The 17,181-nt window shown below is 48.2% G+C and overlaps 1 protein-coding gene across 2 annotated transcripts in view; it reads right to left on the bottom strand.

Annotated features, from left to right (window-relative positions):
- RASA2 (RAS p21 protein activator 2) overlaps positions 1–17,181 on the bottom strand; it is a 308,508-nt gene that overhangs the window by 14,036 nt on the left and 277,291 nt on the right. For both annotated transcript variants that reach the window (XM_063915624.1, XM_063915623.1), the window contains exons 20-21: positions 626–708; positions 228–436 (exon numbers count right to left, since the gene is read on the bottom strand). In XM_063915624.1, the coding sequence (XP_063771694.1) occupies positions 228–436; positions 626–708 (292 nt within the window). The remainder of the gene's footprint in view (positions 1–227; positions 437–625; positions 709–17,181) is intronic.

Here is a 17,181-nt window from a genome sequence, read left to right on the forward strand (position 1 = left end):
GTAACTTAAAGTAACAATGCAAAAGGAAGAAGCGTGTTTATTTTCCGCCGTGTCTGAGCTGGTCTGTCTGTGCAGCAGTAAGAGTTTGTCATTAGTAGGTTGAGGCTCTGCGGATTTCCTATGAGCAGATTAGATGTTTGCCAGTAATTTGTATTATGCTTAGATAAAATAAAAACGAATAAAGATCCCTAGATGTATTAAATGTAGTATCAATGTTTTATACTAACACGGTGCAAGGGCTGCAGCCTTCAGAGCTTTCAGGGGACGCCTTGCAGCAGAACCAGGCCCCATTTAAGAAAGCAGAGGGATGATATTTGCTGAGTCTTCTATGATTGCGCCGGCTTACTCTACTCAGCACCTCTATCCATTCACTGGCTTCCACACAGTTACTGGCCTGGATGTACAGAGGCTTCTCACCATAAATCACCTGGAACATCTGTGAAACAGCAAAAGGTTAAAGAGTGATTACAAAGAGCAGTCATGGACCTTCCAAATACAGGAGGTAGACGGCTATACAGTACCCTAAACACAGTAGTAAGGCTATTGTGCAGTACAATCATGCATTATAATAGGTGAATATGAAATGCAATGTAGTCCTGCTGATACGGGAGGCTAAATAACTTACATTATTCTTGTTAAAGGCACTTTCATCCAGTTTCTCAACAGCCAGGATACTTTTAATGGCAATGCGGAACATTGGATCTTTATCTGGTAAAGATAACAAGAAAAATAAGACAACTGGCAGAATGGCTTACCATAGGTCATCAATATAATGCAAAACTCAGTGCATGACTTCAGCCAAGAAGCTAACCTCTCACTGTGCCACAGCGCCATCTCTCAAACTGCCGCACTTACAGCAACACAACATAGAGGCACAGACTGTATGTCAGAGTTTTGCACATCTATGATCAGCTCTGAATCACCCCCATAGTACGGCATGTAGGGGGGGATGTAGTGTAGTGATGTACTGTGGCATGTAGGGGAATTGTAGTGCAGAGATGTAGTATGGCGTGTAGGGGGGCTATAGTGCTGCATGTATGGGGGGAATGTAGTGTAGCGAGGAGTGTAGTGAGGTTATATAGTACAGTATGTAGGGGGGGATGTAGTGCAGGGATGTAGTACAGCATGGAGGAAAGATATAGTGCAGCGTGTAGGGAGGGGGGATGTAGTGCAGGGATAAAGCACGGTGTGTTAGTGGGATGCAGTGTAGTGATGTAGCGAGGCGTGTAGGGGGGATGTAGTGTAGTGAGGTAGTACAGCGTGTAGGTATCTTCAAAACATATAATTTTGGATGTGCGTATGTAAAATAAGAGGTACGAAATATACAGAACAATTGTGAAAGTTCTAATAATTTGCATATCAGACATGAAGACATTCACATGGACGGAATCAAAGTTACCTCAAATAAAGAATAAAAAATAAATAAACTAAAACTAAACATAATGTAATTTAGTAATCACAGATTGATCATTTGAAAGATAAAAATAAGACTAATGGTATTATACGTACCCCTTGAAGAAGTCTGCAGTGAAGAAGCACTAGGTCAACCTAAGTTGTCTCCTTAGTCACCAGGAATATCACGACCAGAAACCTTACTACTGGTCATATCGGCAACTATATTTTGTGATCTATGGGCACGATTCGGACATGTACGCAAATACATTTGCAGATGCAATTTTCTCACTCTGCAATTCCGAAAACATGATAAATGACTCAGATACCATCTCGTGCATAAGAGGTGCTCACTGCCGGCATCTAGCAACCGCTGCTTATGTACAAAAGCAGAAAATAAGAATTTACTCACCGGTAATTCTATTTCTCGTAGTCCGTAGTGGATGCTGGGACTCCGTAAGGACCATGGGGAATAGCGGCTCCGCAGGAGACTGGGCACAACTAAAAGAAAGCTTTAGACTACTGGTGTGCACTGGCTCCTCCCACTATGACCCTCTTCCAGACTTCAGTTAGGATACTGTGCCCGGAAGAGCTGACACAATAAGGAAGGATTTTGAATCCCGGGTAAGACTCATACCAGCCACACCAATCACACCGTATAACTCGTGATACAATACCCAGTTAACAGTATGATAACAACTGAGCCTCTCAACAGATGGCTCAACAATAACCCTTTAGTTAGGCAATAACTATATACAAGTATTGCAGACAAACCGCACTTGGGATGGGCGCCCAGCATTCACTACGGACTACGAGAAATAGAATTACCGGTGAGTAAATTCTTATTTTCTCTGACGTCCTAAGTGGATGCTGGGACTCCGTAAGGACCATGGGGATTATACCAAAGCTCCCAAACGGGCGGGAGAGTGCGGATGACTCTGCAGCACCGAATGGGCAAACTCTAGGTCCTCCTCAGCCAGGGTGTCAAACTTGTAAAATTTAGCAAATGTGTTTGACCCCGACCAAGTAACTGCTCGGCAAAGTTGTAGAGCCGAGACCCCTCGGGCAGCCGCCCAAGAAGAGCCCACCTTCCTCGTGGAATGGGCTTTCACTGATTTAGGATGCGGCAGTCCAGCCGCAGAATGTGCAAGCTGAATCGTACTACAGATCCAGCGAGCAATAGTCTGCTTTGAAGCAGGTGCACCCAACTTGTTGGGCGCATACAGGATAAATAGCGAGTCAGTCTTTCTGACTCCCGCTGTCCTGGAAACATAAATTTTCAGGGCCCTGACTACGTCCAACAACTTGGAAGCCTCCAAGTCTTTAGTAGCCGCAGGCACCACGATAGGTTGGTTCAGATGAAAGGCTGATACCACCTTAGGGAGAAATTGGGGACGAGTCCTCAATTCTGCCCTATCCATATGGAAAATCAGATAAGGGCTTTTACATGACAAAGCCGCCAATTCTGATACACGCCTGGCCGAAGCCAAGGCCAACAACATGACCACTTTCCACGTGAGATACTTCAATTCCACGGTTTTAAGTGGCTCAAACCAATGTGACTTTAGGAAATCCAACACCACGTTGAGATCCCGAGGTGCCACTGGAGGCACAAAAGGGGGCTGAATATGCAGCACTCCCTTAACAAAAGTTTGAACTTCAGGCAATGAAGCCAGTTCTTTCTGGAAGAAAATCGATAGAGCCGAAATCTGGACCTTAATGGAACCCAATTTTAGGCCCATAGTCACCCCTGACTGTAGGAAGTGCAGGAAACGGCCCAGCTGAAATTCCTCCGTTGGGGCCTTCCTGGCCTCACACCACGCAACATATTTTCGCCAAATGCGGTGATAATGGTTTGCGGTCACTTCTTTCCTAGCTTTAATCAGCGTAGGAATGACTTCCTCCGGAATGCCCTTTTCCTTCAGGATCCGGTGTTCAACCGCCATGCCGTCAAACGCAGCCGCGGTAAGTCTTGGAACAGACAGGGCCCCTGCTGCAGCAGGTCCTGTCTGAGCGGCAGAGGCCATGGGTCCTCTGACATCATTTCTTGAAGTTCCGGGTACCAAGCTCTACTTGGCCAATCCGGAACAATGAGTATAGTTCTTACTCCTCTTCTCCTTATTATCCTCAGTACCTTTGGTATGAGAGGAAGAGGAGGGAACACATAAACCGACCGGTACACCCACGGTTTCACTAGAGCGTCCACAGCTATCGCCTGCGGGTCTCTTGACCTGGCGCAATATCTCTCTAGCTTTTTGTTTAGGCGGGACGCCATCATGTCCACCTGTGGCCTTTCCCAACGGTTTACAATCAGTTGGAAGACTTCTGGATGAAGTCCCCACTCTCCCGGGTGGAGGTCGTGCCTGCTGAGGAAGTCTGCTTCCCAGTTGTCCACTCCCGGAATGAACACTGCTGACAGTGCTAACACGTGATTTTCCGCCCATCGGAGAATCCTTGTGGCTTCTGCCATCGCCGTCCTGCTTCTCGTGCCGCCCTGTCGGTTTACATGGGCGACTGCCGTGATGTTGTCTGATTGGATCAATACCGGCTGATTTTGAAGCAGGGGTTTTGCTGGACTTAGGGCATTGTAAATGGCCCTCAGTTCCAGAATATTTATGTGTAGGGAAGTCTCCTGACTTGACCATAGGCCTTGGAAGTTTCTTCCCTGTGTGACTGCCCCCCAGCCCCGAAGGCTGGCATCCGTGGTCACCAGGACCCAGTCCTGTATGCCGAATCTTTGGCCCTCTTGAAGATGAGCACTTTGCAGCCACCACAGCAGAGACACCCTGGTCCTTGGAGACAGGGTTATCAGACGATGCATCTGAAGATGGATCCTGACCACTTGTCCAACAGGTCCCACTGAAAGGTTCTCGCATGGAACCTGCCGAATACAATTGCTTCGTAGGAAGCTACCATCTTTCCCAAGATCCGCGTGCAGTGATGCACCGACACCTGTTTTGGTTTTAGGAGGCCTCTGACTAGAGATGACAACTCCTTGGCCTTCTCCTCCGGGAGAAACACTTTTTTTTTCTGTTCTGTGTCCAGAACCATCCCCAGGAACAGTAGACGTGTCGTAGGGACCAGCTGTGACTTTGGAATATTTAGAATCCAGCCGTGCTGTTGTAGCAACTCCCGAGATAGTGCTACCCCGACCAACAACTGCTCCCTGGACCTCGCCTTTATCAGGAGATCGTCCAAGTACGGGATAATTAAAACTCCCTTCTTTCGAAGGAGTATCATCATTTCGGCCATTACCTTGGTAAATACCCTCGGAGCCGTGGATAGACCAAACGGCAACGTCTGGAATTGGTAATGACAATCCTGTACCACAAATCTGAGGTACTCCTGGTGAGGATGGTAAATGGGGACATGCAGGTAAGCATCCTTGATGTCCAGTGATACCATGTAATCCCCCTCGTCCAGGCTTGCAATAACCGCCCTGAGCGATTCCATCTTGAACTTGAATTTTTTTATATATGTGTTCAAGGATTTCAAATTTAAAATGGGTCTCACCGAACCGTCCGGTTTCGGTACCACAAACATTGTGGAATAGTAACCCCGTCCTTGTTGAAGTAGGGGCACCTTTACTATCACCTGCTGGGAATACAGCTTGTGAATTGCCTCTAACACTGCCTCCCTGCCTGAGGGAGTTGTTGGCAAGGCAGATTTGAGGAAACGGCGTGGGGGAGACGTCTCGAATTCCAGCTTGTACCCCTGAGATACTACTTGAAAGATCCAGGGATCCACCCGTGAGCGAGCCCACTGATCGCTGAAATTTTTGAGACGGGCCCCCACCGTACCTGGCTCCGCCTGTGGAGCCCCAGCGTCATGCTGTGGACTTAGAGGAAGCGGGGGAGGACTTTTGCTCCTGGGAACTGGCTGTATGCTGCAGCTTTTTCCCTCTGCCTCTGGGCAGAAAGGACGCGCCTTTAACCCGCTTGCCCTTATTGGGCCGAAAGGACTGTTCCTGATAATACGGTGCTTTCTTTGGCTGCGAGGGAACATGGGGTAAAAATGTAGACTTCCCAGCTGTTGCTGTGGAAACGAGGTCCGAGAGACCATCCCCGAACAACTCCTCACCCTTATAAGGCAAAACTTCCATGTGCCTTTTAGAATCTGCATCTCCCGTTCACTGCCGAGTCCATAACCCTCTCCTGGCAGAAATGGACATTGCACTTATTTTAGATGCCAGCCGGCAAATATCCCTCTGTGCATCCCTCATGTATAAGAGTGCGTCTTTAATATGCTCTACGGTTAGCAATATAGTGTCCCTGTCTAGGGTATCAATATTTTCCGACAGGGAATCTGACCACGCAGCTGCAGCACTGCACATCCATGCTGACGCAATAGCTGGTCTCAGTATAACACCTGTGTGTGTATATATAGACTTCAGGATAGCCTCCTGCTTTCTATCAGCAGATTCCTTCAGGGCGGCCGTATCCGGAGACGGTAGTGCCACCTTCTTTGACAAGCGTGTGAGCGCTTTATCCACCCTAGGGGATGTCTCCCAACGTGACTTATCCTCTGGCGGGAAAGGGTACGCCATTAGTAACCTCTTAGAAATTACCAGTTTCTTATCGGGGGAAGCCCACGCTTCTTCACACACTTCATTTAATTCCTCAGATGGAGGAAAAACAACTGGTAGTTTTTTCTCTCCAAACATAATACCCTTTTTTGTGGTACTCGGGGTAACATCAGAAATATGCAACACATTTTTCATTGCCTCAATCATATAACGTGTGGCCCTATTGGAAGATACATTAGTCTCATCGTCGTCGACACTGGAGTCAGTATCCGTGTTGACATCTGTGTCTGCCATCTGAGGTAGCGGGCGTTTTAGAGCCCCTGATGGCTTTTGAGACGCCTGGGCAGGCACAGGCTGAGAAGCCGGCTGTCCCACATTTGGTATGTCGTCAAACCTTTTATGCAAGGAGTCGACACTGTCATGTAATTCCTTCCACAGAACCATCCACTCAGGTGTCGACCCCGCAGGGGGTGACATCACATTTATCGGCATTTGCTCCGCCTCCACATAATCCTCCTCATCAAACATGTCGACACAGCCGTACACACACACCGCATACACACAGGGAATGCTCTGACAGAGGACAGGACCCCACAAAGCCCTTTGGGGAGACAGAGAGAGAGTATGCCAGCACACACCAGAGCGCTATATAACACAGGGATCCCACTATAAATGAGTGTTTTTTCCCTTATAGCTGCTTATATTATATATACTGCGCCTAAATTTAGTGCCCCCCCCCTCTCTTTTTTACCCTTATGTAGCTTGACACTGCAGGGGAGAGCCAGGGAGCGTCCTTCCAGCGGAGCTGTGAGGGAAAAATGGCGCCAGTGTGCTGAGGGAGATAGCCCCGCCCCTTTTCCGGCGGACTTCTCCCGCTTTTTCTGGAATTCTGGCAGGGGTATTGTTACACCTATATAGCCTTCCTGACTATATATGGTGTAGATTTGCCAGCCAAGGTGTCTTATATTGCCCTCAGGGCGCCCCCCCCCCCAGCGCCCTGCACCCATCAGTGACCGGAGTGTGAGGTGTGCATGAGGAGCAATGGCGCACAGCTGCAGTGATGTGCGCTACCTTGTTGAAGACAGAAGTCTTCTGCCGCCGATTTTCCGGACTCTTCATGCTTCTGGCTCTGTAAGGGGGACGGCGGCGCGGCTCCGGGAACGAACACCAAGGTCGGGTCCTGCGGTCGATCCCTCTGGAGCTAATGGTGTGCAGTAGCCTAAGAAGCCCAAGCTACCACCAGTTAGGTAGGTTCGCTTCTTCTCCCCTTAGTCCCTCGCTGCAGTGAGTCTGGTGCCAGCAGATCTCACTGTAAAATAAAAAACCTAAATTATACTTTCTTTCTAGGAGCTCAGGAGAGCCCCTAGTGTGCATCCAGCTCAGCCGGGCACAAGATTCTAACTGAAGTCTGGAGGAGGGTCATAGTGGGAGGAGCCAGTGCACACCAGTAGTCTAAAGCTTTCTTTTAGTTGTGCCCAGTCTCCTGCGGAGCCGCTATTCCCCATGGTCCTTACGGAGTCCCAGCATCCACTTAGGACGTCAGAGAAACATTGTATGCACATCGGTCAACCATCAAACAGCAGGCTCTACAGCTGCGAGCAAATTTGCAGTGACCGACATAGGCATGTCCAGAAAATCATCCCAGCACGCCTACATTTTTCTAGCACCCCCCGTTAACTCCCCCAAAAGCTGCCACTGCCACTCATTTCGTGAATCAATCCTCAGTGAGTGTGTGTGATCGCTAATCAATCGCTGTGCGTGTACTGTGAGTCTGTCACATCCGTTCCGCCTCTGAATCAGGCCTTACGTGTGGGCAACTGCATTGTTTTTAGAGTGTTTGGGAAATTAATATTCCACTACATGCCAATCTGTTTACATTTTTGAGGTCGCATGCTAACTATTAGAGACATTAGAGATTCCCATAGGAGAGATGATGGAAGTCACAAGACACATCGGACATAGTAGTGATTTAGCGATTTAGTATGTCTTCATTGCTAGTAGCGATTGCTCCTTGTATCTTGACGTACTACACTATGTGTGTTTGTATTATGTCTTTGAAGGTAATCTATCCCTCCTGAAGTGTTGATGGCGGTGCTTGGAGAAATTCCAAGGCTTAAACTTTTATATACCTGAATACATCTGTCTGGTACAATGTTTTCTATTGCTAGGAGTGGCAAGTCCTTTATCTGACATACTACACCATATATCAGGTCTTCAAGGGACACTGACAACCCAGCTTTTAAGGACAGCCATGCTTGAGAACAGATGATTTAATTATGATTGAACCACCTGTGCTCAAGCCTGGATATCACTAGAACCTGGCTTGTTAGCGTGCCTTATGGACCGTGGTTAATAACCCCTGACTTACATACTTGTTTTTTTTTTGTCTGAGGAAATTTATACCCCTTGAAGGGTTGATGGCAACGGGCTACCTGAAGATATTTTATGACCAAGAGCTAGAGAATAATGGGGCGGATGTATTAACATGGAGAAGGCATAAGGAAGTGATAAACCAGTGATATGTGAAGGTGATAAACACACCAGCCAATCAGCTCCTAAGTGTTCATTTACATATTGGAGCTGATTGGCTGATGCCTTTATCACCTTGCACATATCACTGGTTTATCACTTCCTTATGCCTTCTCCAGGTTAAAACATCTGCCCCAATATTCTTGAAAAACTCCACTATAATACCATCAGTCCAGTGGCGTATCTATAATGGGTGCAGGGTGTGCGGTGCACATGGGCCCCACACCGCACACCCAGCACACATTTTTCAATACTTACCTCTCAGAGGGTTCCATGGAAGCGGCAGCAGTGACTGTGATAAGGAAAGGCAATAATAGGATTTTGATAACCTACCGGTAAATCCTTTTCTCCTAGTCCGTAGAGGATGCTGGGGACGACATCAAGACCATGGGATATAGACAGGATCCGTAGGAGACATGGGCACTCTAAAGACTTTTCATTGGGTGTGAACTGGCTCCTCCCTCTATGCCCCTCCTCCAGACCTCAGTTGTAGGAACTGTGCCCAGGGAGACTGACATTTCGACAACATAACACACGCCAACAGGCATGAACTAATTGCAGCAACATGCTGAAACCAAGATAACACAACTTGTGTAACTGTAATAACTAAACTGCAGGTAAAGTATGCACTGTGACGGGCGCCCAGCATCCTCTACGGACTAGGAGAAAAGGATTTACCGGTAGGTTATCAAAATCCTATTTTCTCATACGTCCTAGAGGATGCTGGGGACGACATCAAGACCATGGGGTCTATACCAAAGCTCCAGTACGGGCGGAAGAGTGCGGGTGACCCTGCAGCACCGATTGACCAAACGTTAGGTCCTCATCGGCCAAGGTGTCAAACTTGTAGAACTTAGCAAATGTATTTGACCCTGACCAAGTAGCCTCTCGGCAAAGTTGTAATGCAGAGACCCCCCCGGCAACCGCCCAGGATGAGCCCACCTTCCTAGTGGAGTGGGCCTTTACCGACGTCGGTAACGGCAATCCAGCCGTAGTATGAGCTTGCTGAATCGTGTTTCTAATCCAACGTGCAATAGTCTGCTTGGAAGCAGGACAGCCAATCTTGTGATCATACAGGACAAACAGAGCCTCTGTTTTCCGTATACGAGCTGTTCTAGCAACATAAGATTTTCAAAGCTCTAACCACATCTAGAGACTTTTAATCAGTGAATGTGTCAGTAACTACTGGCACCACAATAGGTTGGTTTATGTGAAAAGCAGAAACCACCTTTGGAAGAAAATGTTGGCGAGTTCGCAACTCTGCCCTATCTTCATGGAAAATCAGGTAAGGGCTCTTGTGAGACAAGGCCCCCAATTCTGACACCCGCCTTGCGGATAACAATGCCAAAAGCATCACCACTTTCCAAGTGAGAAACTTCAACTCTATATTTTGTAGAGGCTCAAACCAATCCGATTGAAGGAACTGCAATACCACGTTAAGGTTCCATGGTGCCACTGGAGGCACGAATGGAGGCTGGATATGCAGAAGCCCTTTCACGAAGGTCTGAACCTCTGGAAGAGAGGCCAATTGTTTTTGGAAGAACACTGACAAGGCCGAAATCTTGACCTTGACTGATCCCAATCGTAGGCCCGTCTCCACACCATCCTGCAAAAAATGGAGAAAACGTCCTAAGTGAAACTCTTCCGTAGGAGCTTTCTTGGATTCACACCAAGACACATATTTTCTCCAAATACGGTGGTAATGTTTTGACGTTACTCCTTTCCTGGCCTGAATAAGGGTGGGGATGACCTCCTTAGGAATACCCTTCCTGGCTAGGATACGGCGCTCAACAGCCATGCCGTCAAACGTAGCCGCGGTAAGTCTTGGTACACACACGGCTCCTGCTGCAGCAGGTCCTCCCGAGGAGGAAGATGCCGAGGATCTCCTATGAGTAACTGCTGAATATCTGGGTAACAAGCCCTTCATCTGGGGCAATGAAGATTGCTCGAACTCTTTCTTATGATCTTGAGTACTTTTGGGATCAGCGGAAGTGGAGGGAAAACATACACTGACGGAAACACCCACTGAGTTACCGCCATCATGTCTATTTGCGGTAACTCCCCAAAGGCTTGTCACCTCTGCGAAGACTTCTTGGTGGAGGCCCCACTCTCCTGGATGGAGATCGTGTCTGCTGAGGAAGTCTGCTTCCCAGTTGTCTACTCCCGGAATGAATATTGCCGACAGAGCTTGTAGATGTTTTTCTGCCCAGCGGAGGATTTTTGTCGCCTCTGCCATTGCGGCTCTGCTTTTCGTTCCGCCCTGCCTGTTTATGTATGCGACTGCTGTTACATTGTCCGTCTGGATCTGCACGGGACGGTCTTGAAGAAGATGTACCGCTTGTTGAAGGCCGTTGTAAATGGCTCTTAGCTCCAGAACGTTTATGTGAAGGCAGGCTTCTTGTTGTGACCAACGTCCCTGGAAGTTTTCTCCCTGAGAGACTGCTCCCCAGCCTCGGAGACTTGCATCCGTGTTTACTAGGACCCAGTCCTGAATCCCGAACCTGCGTCCCTCTAGCAGATGAGAGCTGTGCAACCACCACAGGAGCGAAATCCTGGTTTTTGACGACAGGATTATCTTTCTGTGCATGTGTAGGTGTGACCCCGACCACTTGTCCAACAGGTCCCACTGGAATACTCTGGCATGGAACCTGCCAAACTGTATGGCCTCGTAGGCCGCCACCATCTTCCCCAACAACCGAATGTACTGATGGATCGACACACTTGATGGTTTCAATATCTGTTTTACCATTTTCTGGATTTCCAGAGCCTTTTCCAGCAGAAGAAATACTCTCTGAACTTCTGTGTCCAGAATCAACCAGAGGAAACACAACCTTGTCGTCTGTTCCAACTGTGACTTTGGGTAATTTATGATCCACCCGTGTTGTTGGGAGTATTGACAGGGAGAGGGATATGTTTTGTAATAACTGCTCCCTGGATCTCACCTTTATCAGGAGGTCGTCCAGATAAGAGATTATATTGACTCCTTTCTGATGAAGTAGAACCATCATCTCCGCCATCACCTTGGTGAATACCCTCGGCGCCGTGGAGAGACCAAAAGTAACGTCTGGAATTGGTAATGGCAATCCTGAATCGCAAATCTCAGATAAGCCTGGTGAGGATGATAAATGGGAACATGCAGGTAAGCATCCTTTATGTCCACCGACACTAAGTAGTCCCCCTCCTCCAGACTGGCAATCACCGCCCGAAGTGATTCCATCTTGAACTTGAACCTTTTCAGGAAGAAATTCAGATCTTTTAGATTTAGGATCGGTCTGACCGAGCCGTCCGGCTTCGGAACAACAAAGAGGCTTGAATAAAAAAAACCTGCCCTTGTTGTGACAACGGTACTAGGACTATAACGTGGTCTTGACATAATATTTGGATTGCCGCTGTTACTGCTTCTCTCTCTGGCGGAGAAGCTGGTAAGGTCGATTTGAAAAATCGTCATGGGGGAACGTCTTGAACTCTGCAACACCCAGGGATCCAGGCCAGACAGAATCCAATCCTGGCTGAAGAGTTTGAGACGTGCCCCCACCCAAGCGGCCTCCCGCAAGGGAGTTCCAGCGTCATGCTGGGAATTTGGCTGAATTAGGGGTAGACTTCTGCCCTTGGGAACCTGGAGCCGGTGTGGGCTTCTTTTCCCTTCCCCTTCCACTACCTGCAAAGAAGGGGGAACCTCTCGCCTTTTTGTATTTATTGGGCTGAAAGGACTGCATTTGCAAGTGATAGGTCTTTTTTGCCGGTGCAGGCGAAGAGGGCAAAAAATGTTGACTTAGTCTCGGCGGCTACCGCAGGTAACGCATCCAGGCCATCACCAAATAAGGCCTCACCTTTATATGGGAGAGTCTCCATGTTTCTTTTGGATCTGCATCCACGTTCCACTGGCAAATCCATAACGCCCGCCTAGCCGATACTGCCATGGTAGCGGCTTGTGAACTCAAGAGTCCAATATCCTTCATTGCTTCCAGCATGTAGGCGGCAGCGTCCTTGATATTCCCTAACTTAAGGAGTATCTCATCTTTATCAATCGTGTCAATTTCTGATAACACGCTTTCTGACCATTTTTCAATAGCGCGACTCACCCATGCGCAGGCAATAGTGGGCCTGAGCAGTGTACCATTGGTAACATAAATGGATTTCAATGTCGTTTCTATTTTGCGGTCTGCCGGCTCTTTAAGAGAAGCCGTGCCAGGAGCAGGGAGAATTACCTTCTTTGTCAACCTGGAAAGTGCACTGTCTAACACAGGCGGTGACTCCCATTTTTTCCTGTCTTCAACCGGGAAAGGATAAGCTATGTGAATCCTTTTGGGAATACGAAATTTTTTAATCAGGATTCACCCACATCCCTTCAAACAGAGCATTTAGTTTGTGTGAAGGAGGGAACGTGACTTTGGATTTCTTTTCCTTACATAAATAAGCTTTCTCCTGAGGTACAGGAGTGCTTTCTGTAACCTCCAACACGTCCCTTATAGCCACAATCATATATTGTATACTTTTTGCCAATTTATGATCTATCTCTCTGGATTCACTATTGTCGACACAAGAATCAGAATCCGTGTCGGTATCAGTGTTTACATTTGCAAATGGTCTCTTATGTGACCCAGAGGGGCTGCCCGCTTAAGGAAAAACAGCATCCTGAAAAATCACATCTTCCACAGATTTTCTCCAGCATGCAGCCTTAGATTCAGACTTATCCAATCTACGGTTAATCAGATGCATACTGTCACGTAGCACTTTCACCCATGCAGGCTCTTGGTGTGCCGGTAGCGCCACCACATTACAACTCTGTGTCCCTAAAATGGCTTCCTCCGGGGAGTTACTCCCTGCCTCAGACATGCCTCACATGTGTACACCACACTCACAGACACACTGGGACTTATTTTGGGGACTGACCCACAGTAAAATCTGTCAGAGGGACACAGGATAGGAGCAGCCAGTTCACAAACTCAGCGCCACAGTATGTCCACAGCCCAAAAGCGCTTTTAAATAGTAATATACACTATCAAATGCACCACAATCGCTTTGTGCCCCCCCCCCCCCCCCCCCCTTTATATTGTCAGAAGTGGAGGAGAGGACCAGCGTGTTCTCTGCAGCCTTTGGAGAGAAAATGGCGCTGAGTAGTGTGCTGGCTGCCTGAGGAAGAAGCTCCGCCCCCACAATGGCACGTCCTTACACTCAGTATATTGACTTATTATTTATACTGGCGGGGGTAGGGCTGTGCCAGCGGCATCTTATGCCCCCTTTTAGCCAGTTTGAGGTATTTTTCTTGCTGCCCAGGGCGCCCCCCCCTCCCCCTGCAGTGCCTGTGTGTGTGGGCAGCAATGGCGCGCTGCGCTCCCGCCAGCCGCGCCGCACCTCAGCCGTCACTTACTTGATTGAAGATCATTCTTCTCATACTGTCTTCTGGCTCTGTGAGGGGGGTGACGGCGTGCTGTGGGAGTGAGCATCTAGACACGGCTAGCATTCAGTTCCCTTCAGGAGCTAATGGTGTCCTGTCAGCCAGAAGCAGAGCCATGAAACTCTGAGGAAGTTGGTTCTGCTTCTGCCCCCTCAGTCCCACGAAGCAGGGAGTCTGATGCCAGCAGATCTCCCTGAAAATAAAAAACTTAACATAAGTCTTTTCAGAGAAACTCAGTAGAGCTCCTCAGAGTGCATCCAGTCGACCTGGGCACATTTCTAAAACTGAGGTCTGGAGGAGCGGCATAGAAGGAGGAGCCAGTTCACACCCAATGAAAAGTCTTTACAGTGCCCATGTCTCCTGCGGATTCCGTCTATACCCCATTGTCTTGATGTCGTCCCCAGCATCCTCCAGATCCATCTGGATAGCATGTAAAAAAAAAAATTTTAAATCGGTGAAACATCGGAAAAAAGTCTGAAAAACGGCCGTTTTTTTCGGACCCGATGTATTACCGGGGATAATTGGATATCCCCCTTAATATATTATTGGCGCCACCTGTGTTGAAATATTTAATTGATACAGGTGTTTTGCAATCATAAATTAAGAAGGAAGTCCAGGTAGAGAGCACTTTGTCCTCCTGGAATGGGTCATGGTGGGATGTATAGATTGTGTATATTGAAAATTTAAACCAACGGTGTATATTAGTTTTAAACTAATAGTTTAGCAATGCCTGGGTACTGTTTATTAGTAGCTCCACCTAATTAAATGACAGCTTCACTGCTCAAAAAAATAAAGGGAACACTTAAACAACACAATGTAACTCCAAGTCAATCACACTTCTGTGAAATCAAACTGTCCACTTAGGAAGCAACACTGATTGACAATCAATTTCACATGCTGTTGTGCAAATGGAATAGACAACAGGTGGAAATTATAGGCAATTAGCAAGACACCCCCAATAAAGGAGTTGTTCTGCAGGTGGTGACCACAGACCACTTCTCAGCTCCTATGCTTTCTGGCTGATGTTTTGGTCACTTTTGAAAGCTGGCGGTGCTTTCACTCTAGTGGTAGCATGAGACGGAGTCTACAACCCACACAAGTGGCTCAGGTAGTGCAGCTCATCCAGGATGGCACATCAATGCGAGCTGTGGCAAGAAGGTTTGCTGCGTCTGTCAGCGTAGTGTTCAGAGCATGGAGGCGCTACCAGGAGACAGGCCAGTACATCAGGAGACATGGAGGAGGCCGTAGGAGGGCAACAACCCAGCAGCAGGACCGCTACCTCCGCCTTTGTGAAGGAGGAACAGGAGGAGCACTGCCAGAGCCCTGCAAAATGACCTCCAGCAAGCCACAAATGTGCATGTGTCTACTCAAACGATCAGAAACAGACTCCATGAGGGTGGTATGAGGGCTCGACGTCCACAGGTGGGGGTTGTGCTTACAGCCCAACACCATGCAGGACGTTTGCCATTTGCCAGAGAACACCAAGATTGGCAAATTCGCCACTGGCGCCGTGTGCTCTTCACAGATGAAAGCAGGTTCTCACTGAGCACATGTGACAGACGTGACAGAGTCTGGAGACGCCAAGGAGAACGTTCTGCTGCCTGCAACATCCTCCAGCATGACCGGTTTGGCAGTGGGTCAGTAATGGTGTGGGGTGGCATTTCTTTGGGGGGCCGCACAGCCCTCCATGTGCTCGCCAGAGGTAGCCTGACTGCCATTAGGTACCGAGATGAGATCCTCAGACCCCTTGTGAGACCATATGCTGGTGCGGTTGGCCCTGGGTTCCTCCTAATGCAAGACAATGCTAGACCTCATGTGGCTGGAGTGTGTCAGCAGTTCCTGCAAGACGAAGGCACTGATGCTATGGACTGTCCCGCCCGTTCCCCAGACCTGAATCCAATTGAGCACATCTGGGACATCATGTCTCGCTCCATCCACCAACGCCACGTTGCACCACAGACTGTCCAGGAGTTTGCGGATGCTTTAGTCCAGGTCTGGGAGGAGATCCCTCAGGAGACCATCTGCCACCTCATCCGGAGCATGCCCAGGCATTGTAGGGAGGTCATACAGGCACGTGGAGGCCACACACACTACTGAGCCTCATTTTGACTTGTTTTAAGGACATTACATCAAAGTTGGATCAGCCTGTAGTGTGTTTTTCCACTTTAATTTTGAGTGACTCCAAATCCAGACCTCCATGGGTTAATAAATTTCATTTCCATTGATAATTTTTGTGTGATTTTGTTGTCAGCACATTCAACTATGTAAAGAACAAAGTATTTAATAAGAATATTTCATTCATTCAGATCTAGGATGTGTTATTTTAGTGTTCCCTTTATTTTTTTGAGCAGTGTATTTTATTTTCTTGTAGTGGAACAAGGATAACTTAAACAACCTTAAAATACACTTAGGGGTATATTCAACTGAAGTCGAAAGCTGCAGTTTGTCGAAAAGACAGCAGTTTTCGACATTTTTAGGTTGGAAGGGGTTCCGACCTATTCAATCTAACCCCAAATTATTCGACAAGTCGAGGAATTCGACTAATCGAAAAGCACGTGGATCGGCGGAATAGCTGCCGATCCGCGTGCTTCTGTCGAAAACGGGGCCAAAACACCCTTTTCGACCATCTCAAAAGTCAAATTGAGATGCGGGAGCAGAGACGGGGGAGAGGAGGAGACGGGGGAGAGCCGCGGGCAGACGGGGGAGAGCAGCGGCTATAGCAGCGTAGTCGGAGGATGTGTCACAGCAGCGTCCACCGGCACCGGCAAGCAAGACCTTGCTTGCTGGAGCCGGGTGGACGCAGCCGTGAGCGGCGGCTGTGACACATCCTCCAGCTACGCTGCTGTAGCCGCTGCTGTAGCGCTGCTCTCCCCCATCTGCCCGCGGATCTCCCCCGTCTCAGCTCCCGCATCTCAATTTGACTTTTTTAAAGTCGACTTGAGATGGCATTGAATAGCCCTGGTCGGATCCATTCCGACAAATGAATGTCGGAATGGATCCAACTTCAATTGAATATACCAGATAGAAATATAAAATAATTTATCTTGTCACATGCAAGAATAGCATCAGCCTCTGTACTACTTACACACTGGGACAGGATTGAGGAGGACCCTCTGTGTGTATATCTCTAGACCCAAATGGTTTAGTTGCATAAAAGTTTACACAGGATTCAGACAACCAGGCAGGGATGAGAAAACCTGGGATCCCTCTGTCACTTACAGCTCTCTTCACCCTCCTAGTTCTCCTCTGGTCAGAAAGCTCCGTCAGTAGCTAATGAAATATGATATTCCTGTGTCTCTGCCTGCGCTGTGCTTTGACCGGGGGGCCCCTTACAAAG

Source organism: Pseudophryne corroboree, chromosome 4, assembly GCF_028390025.1.
Source record: "Pseudophryne corroboree isolate aPseCor3 chromosome 4, aPseCor3.hap2, whole genome shotgun sequence".
NCBI classification, from domain to species: Eukaryota; Metazoa; Chordata; class Amphibia; order Anura; family Myobatrachidae; genus Pseudophryne; species Pseudophryne corroboree.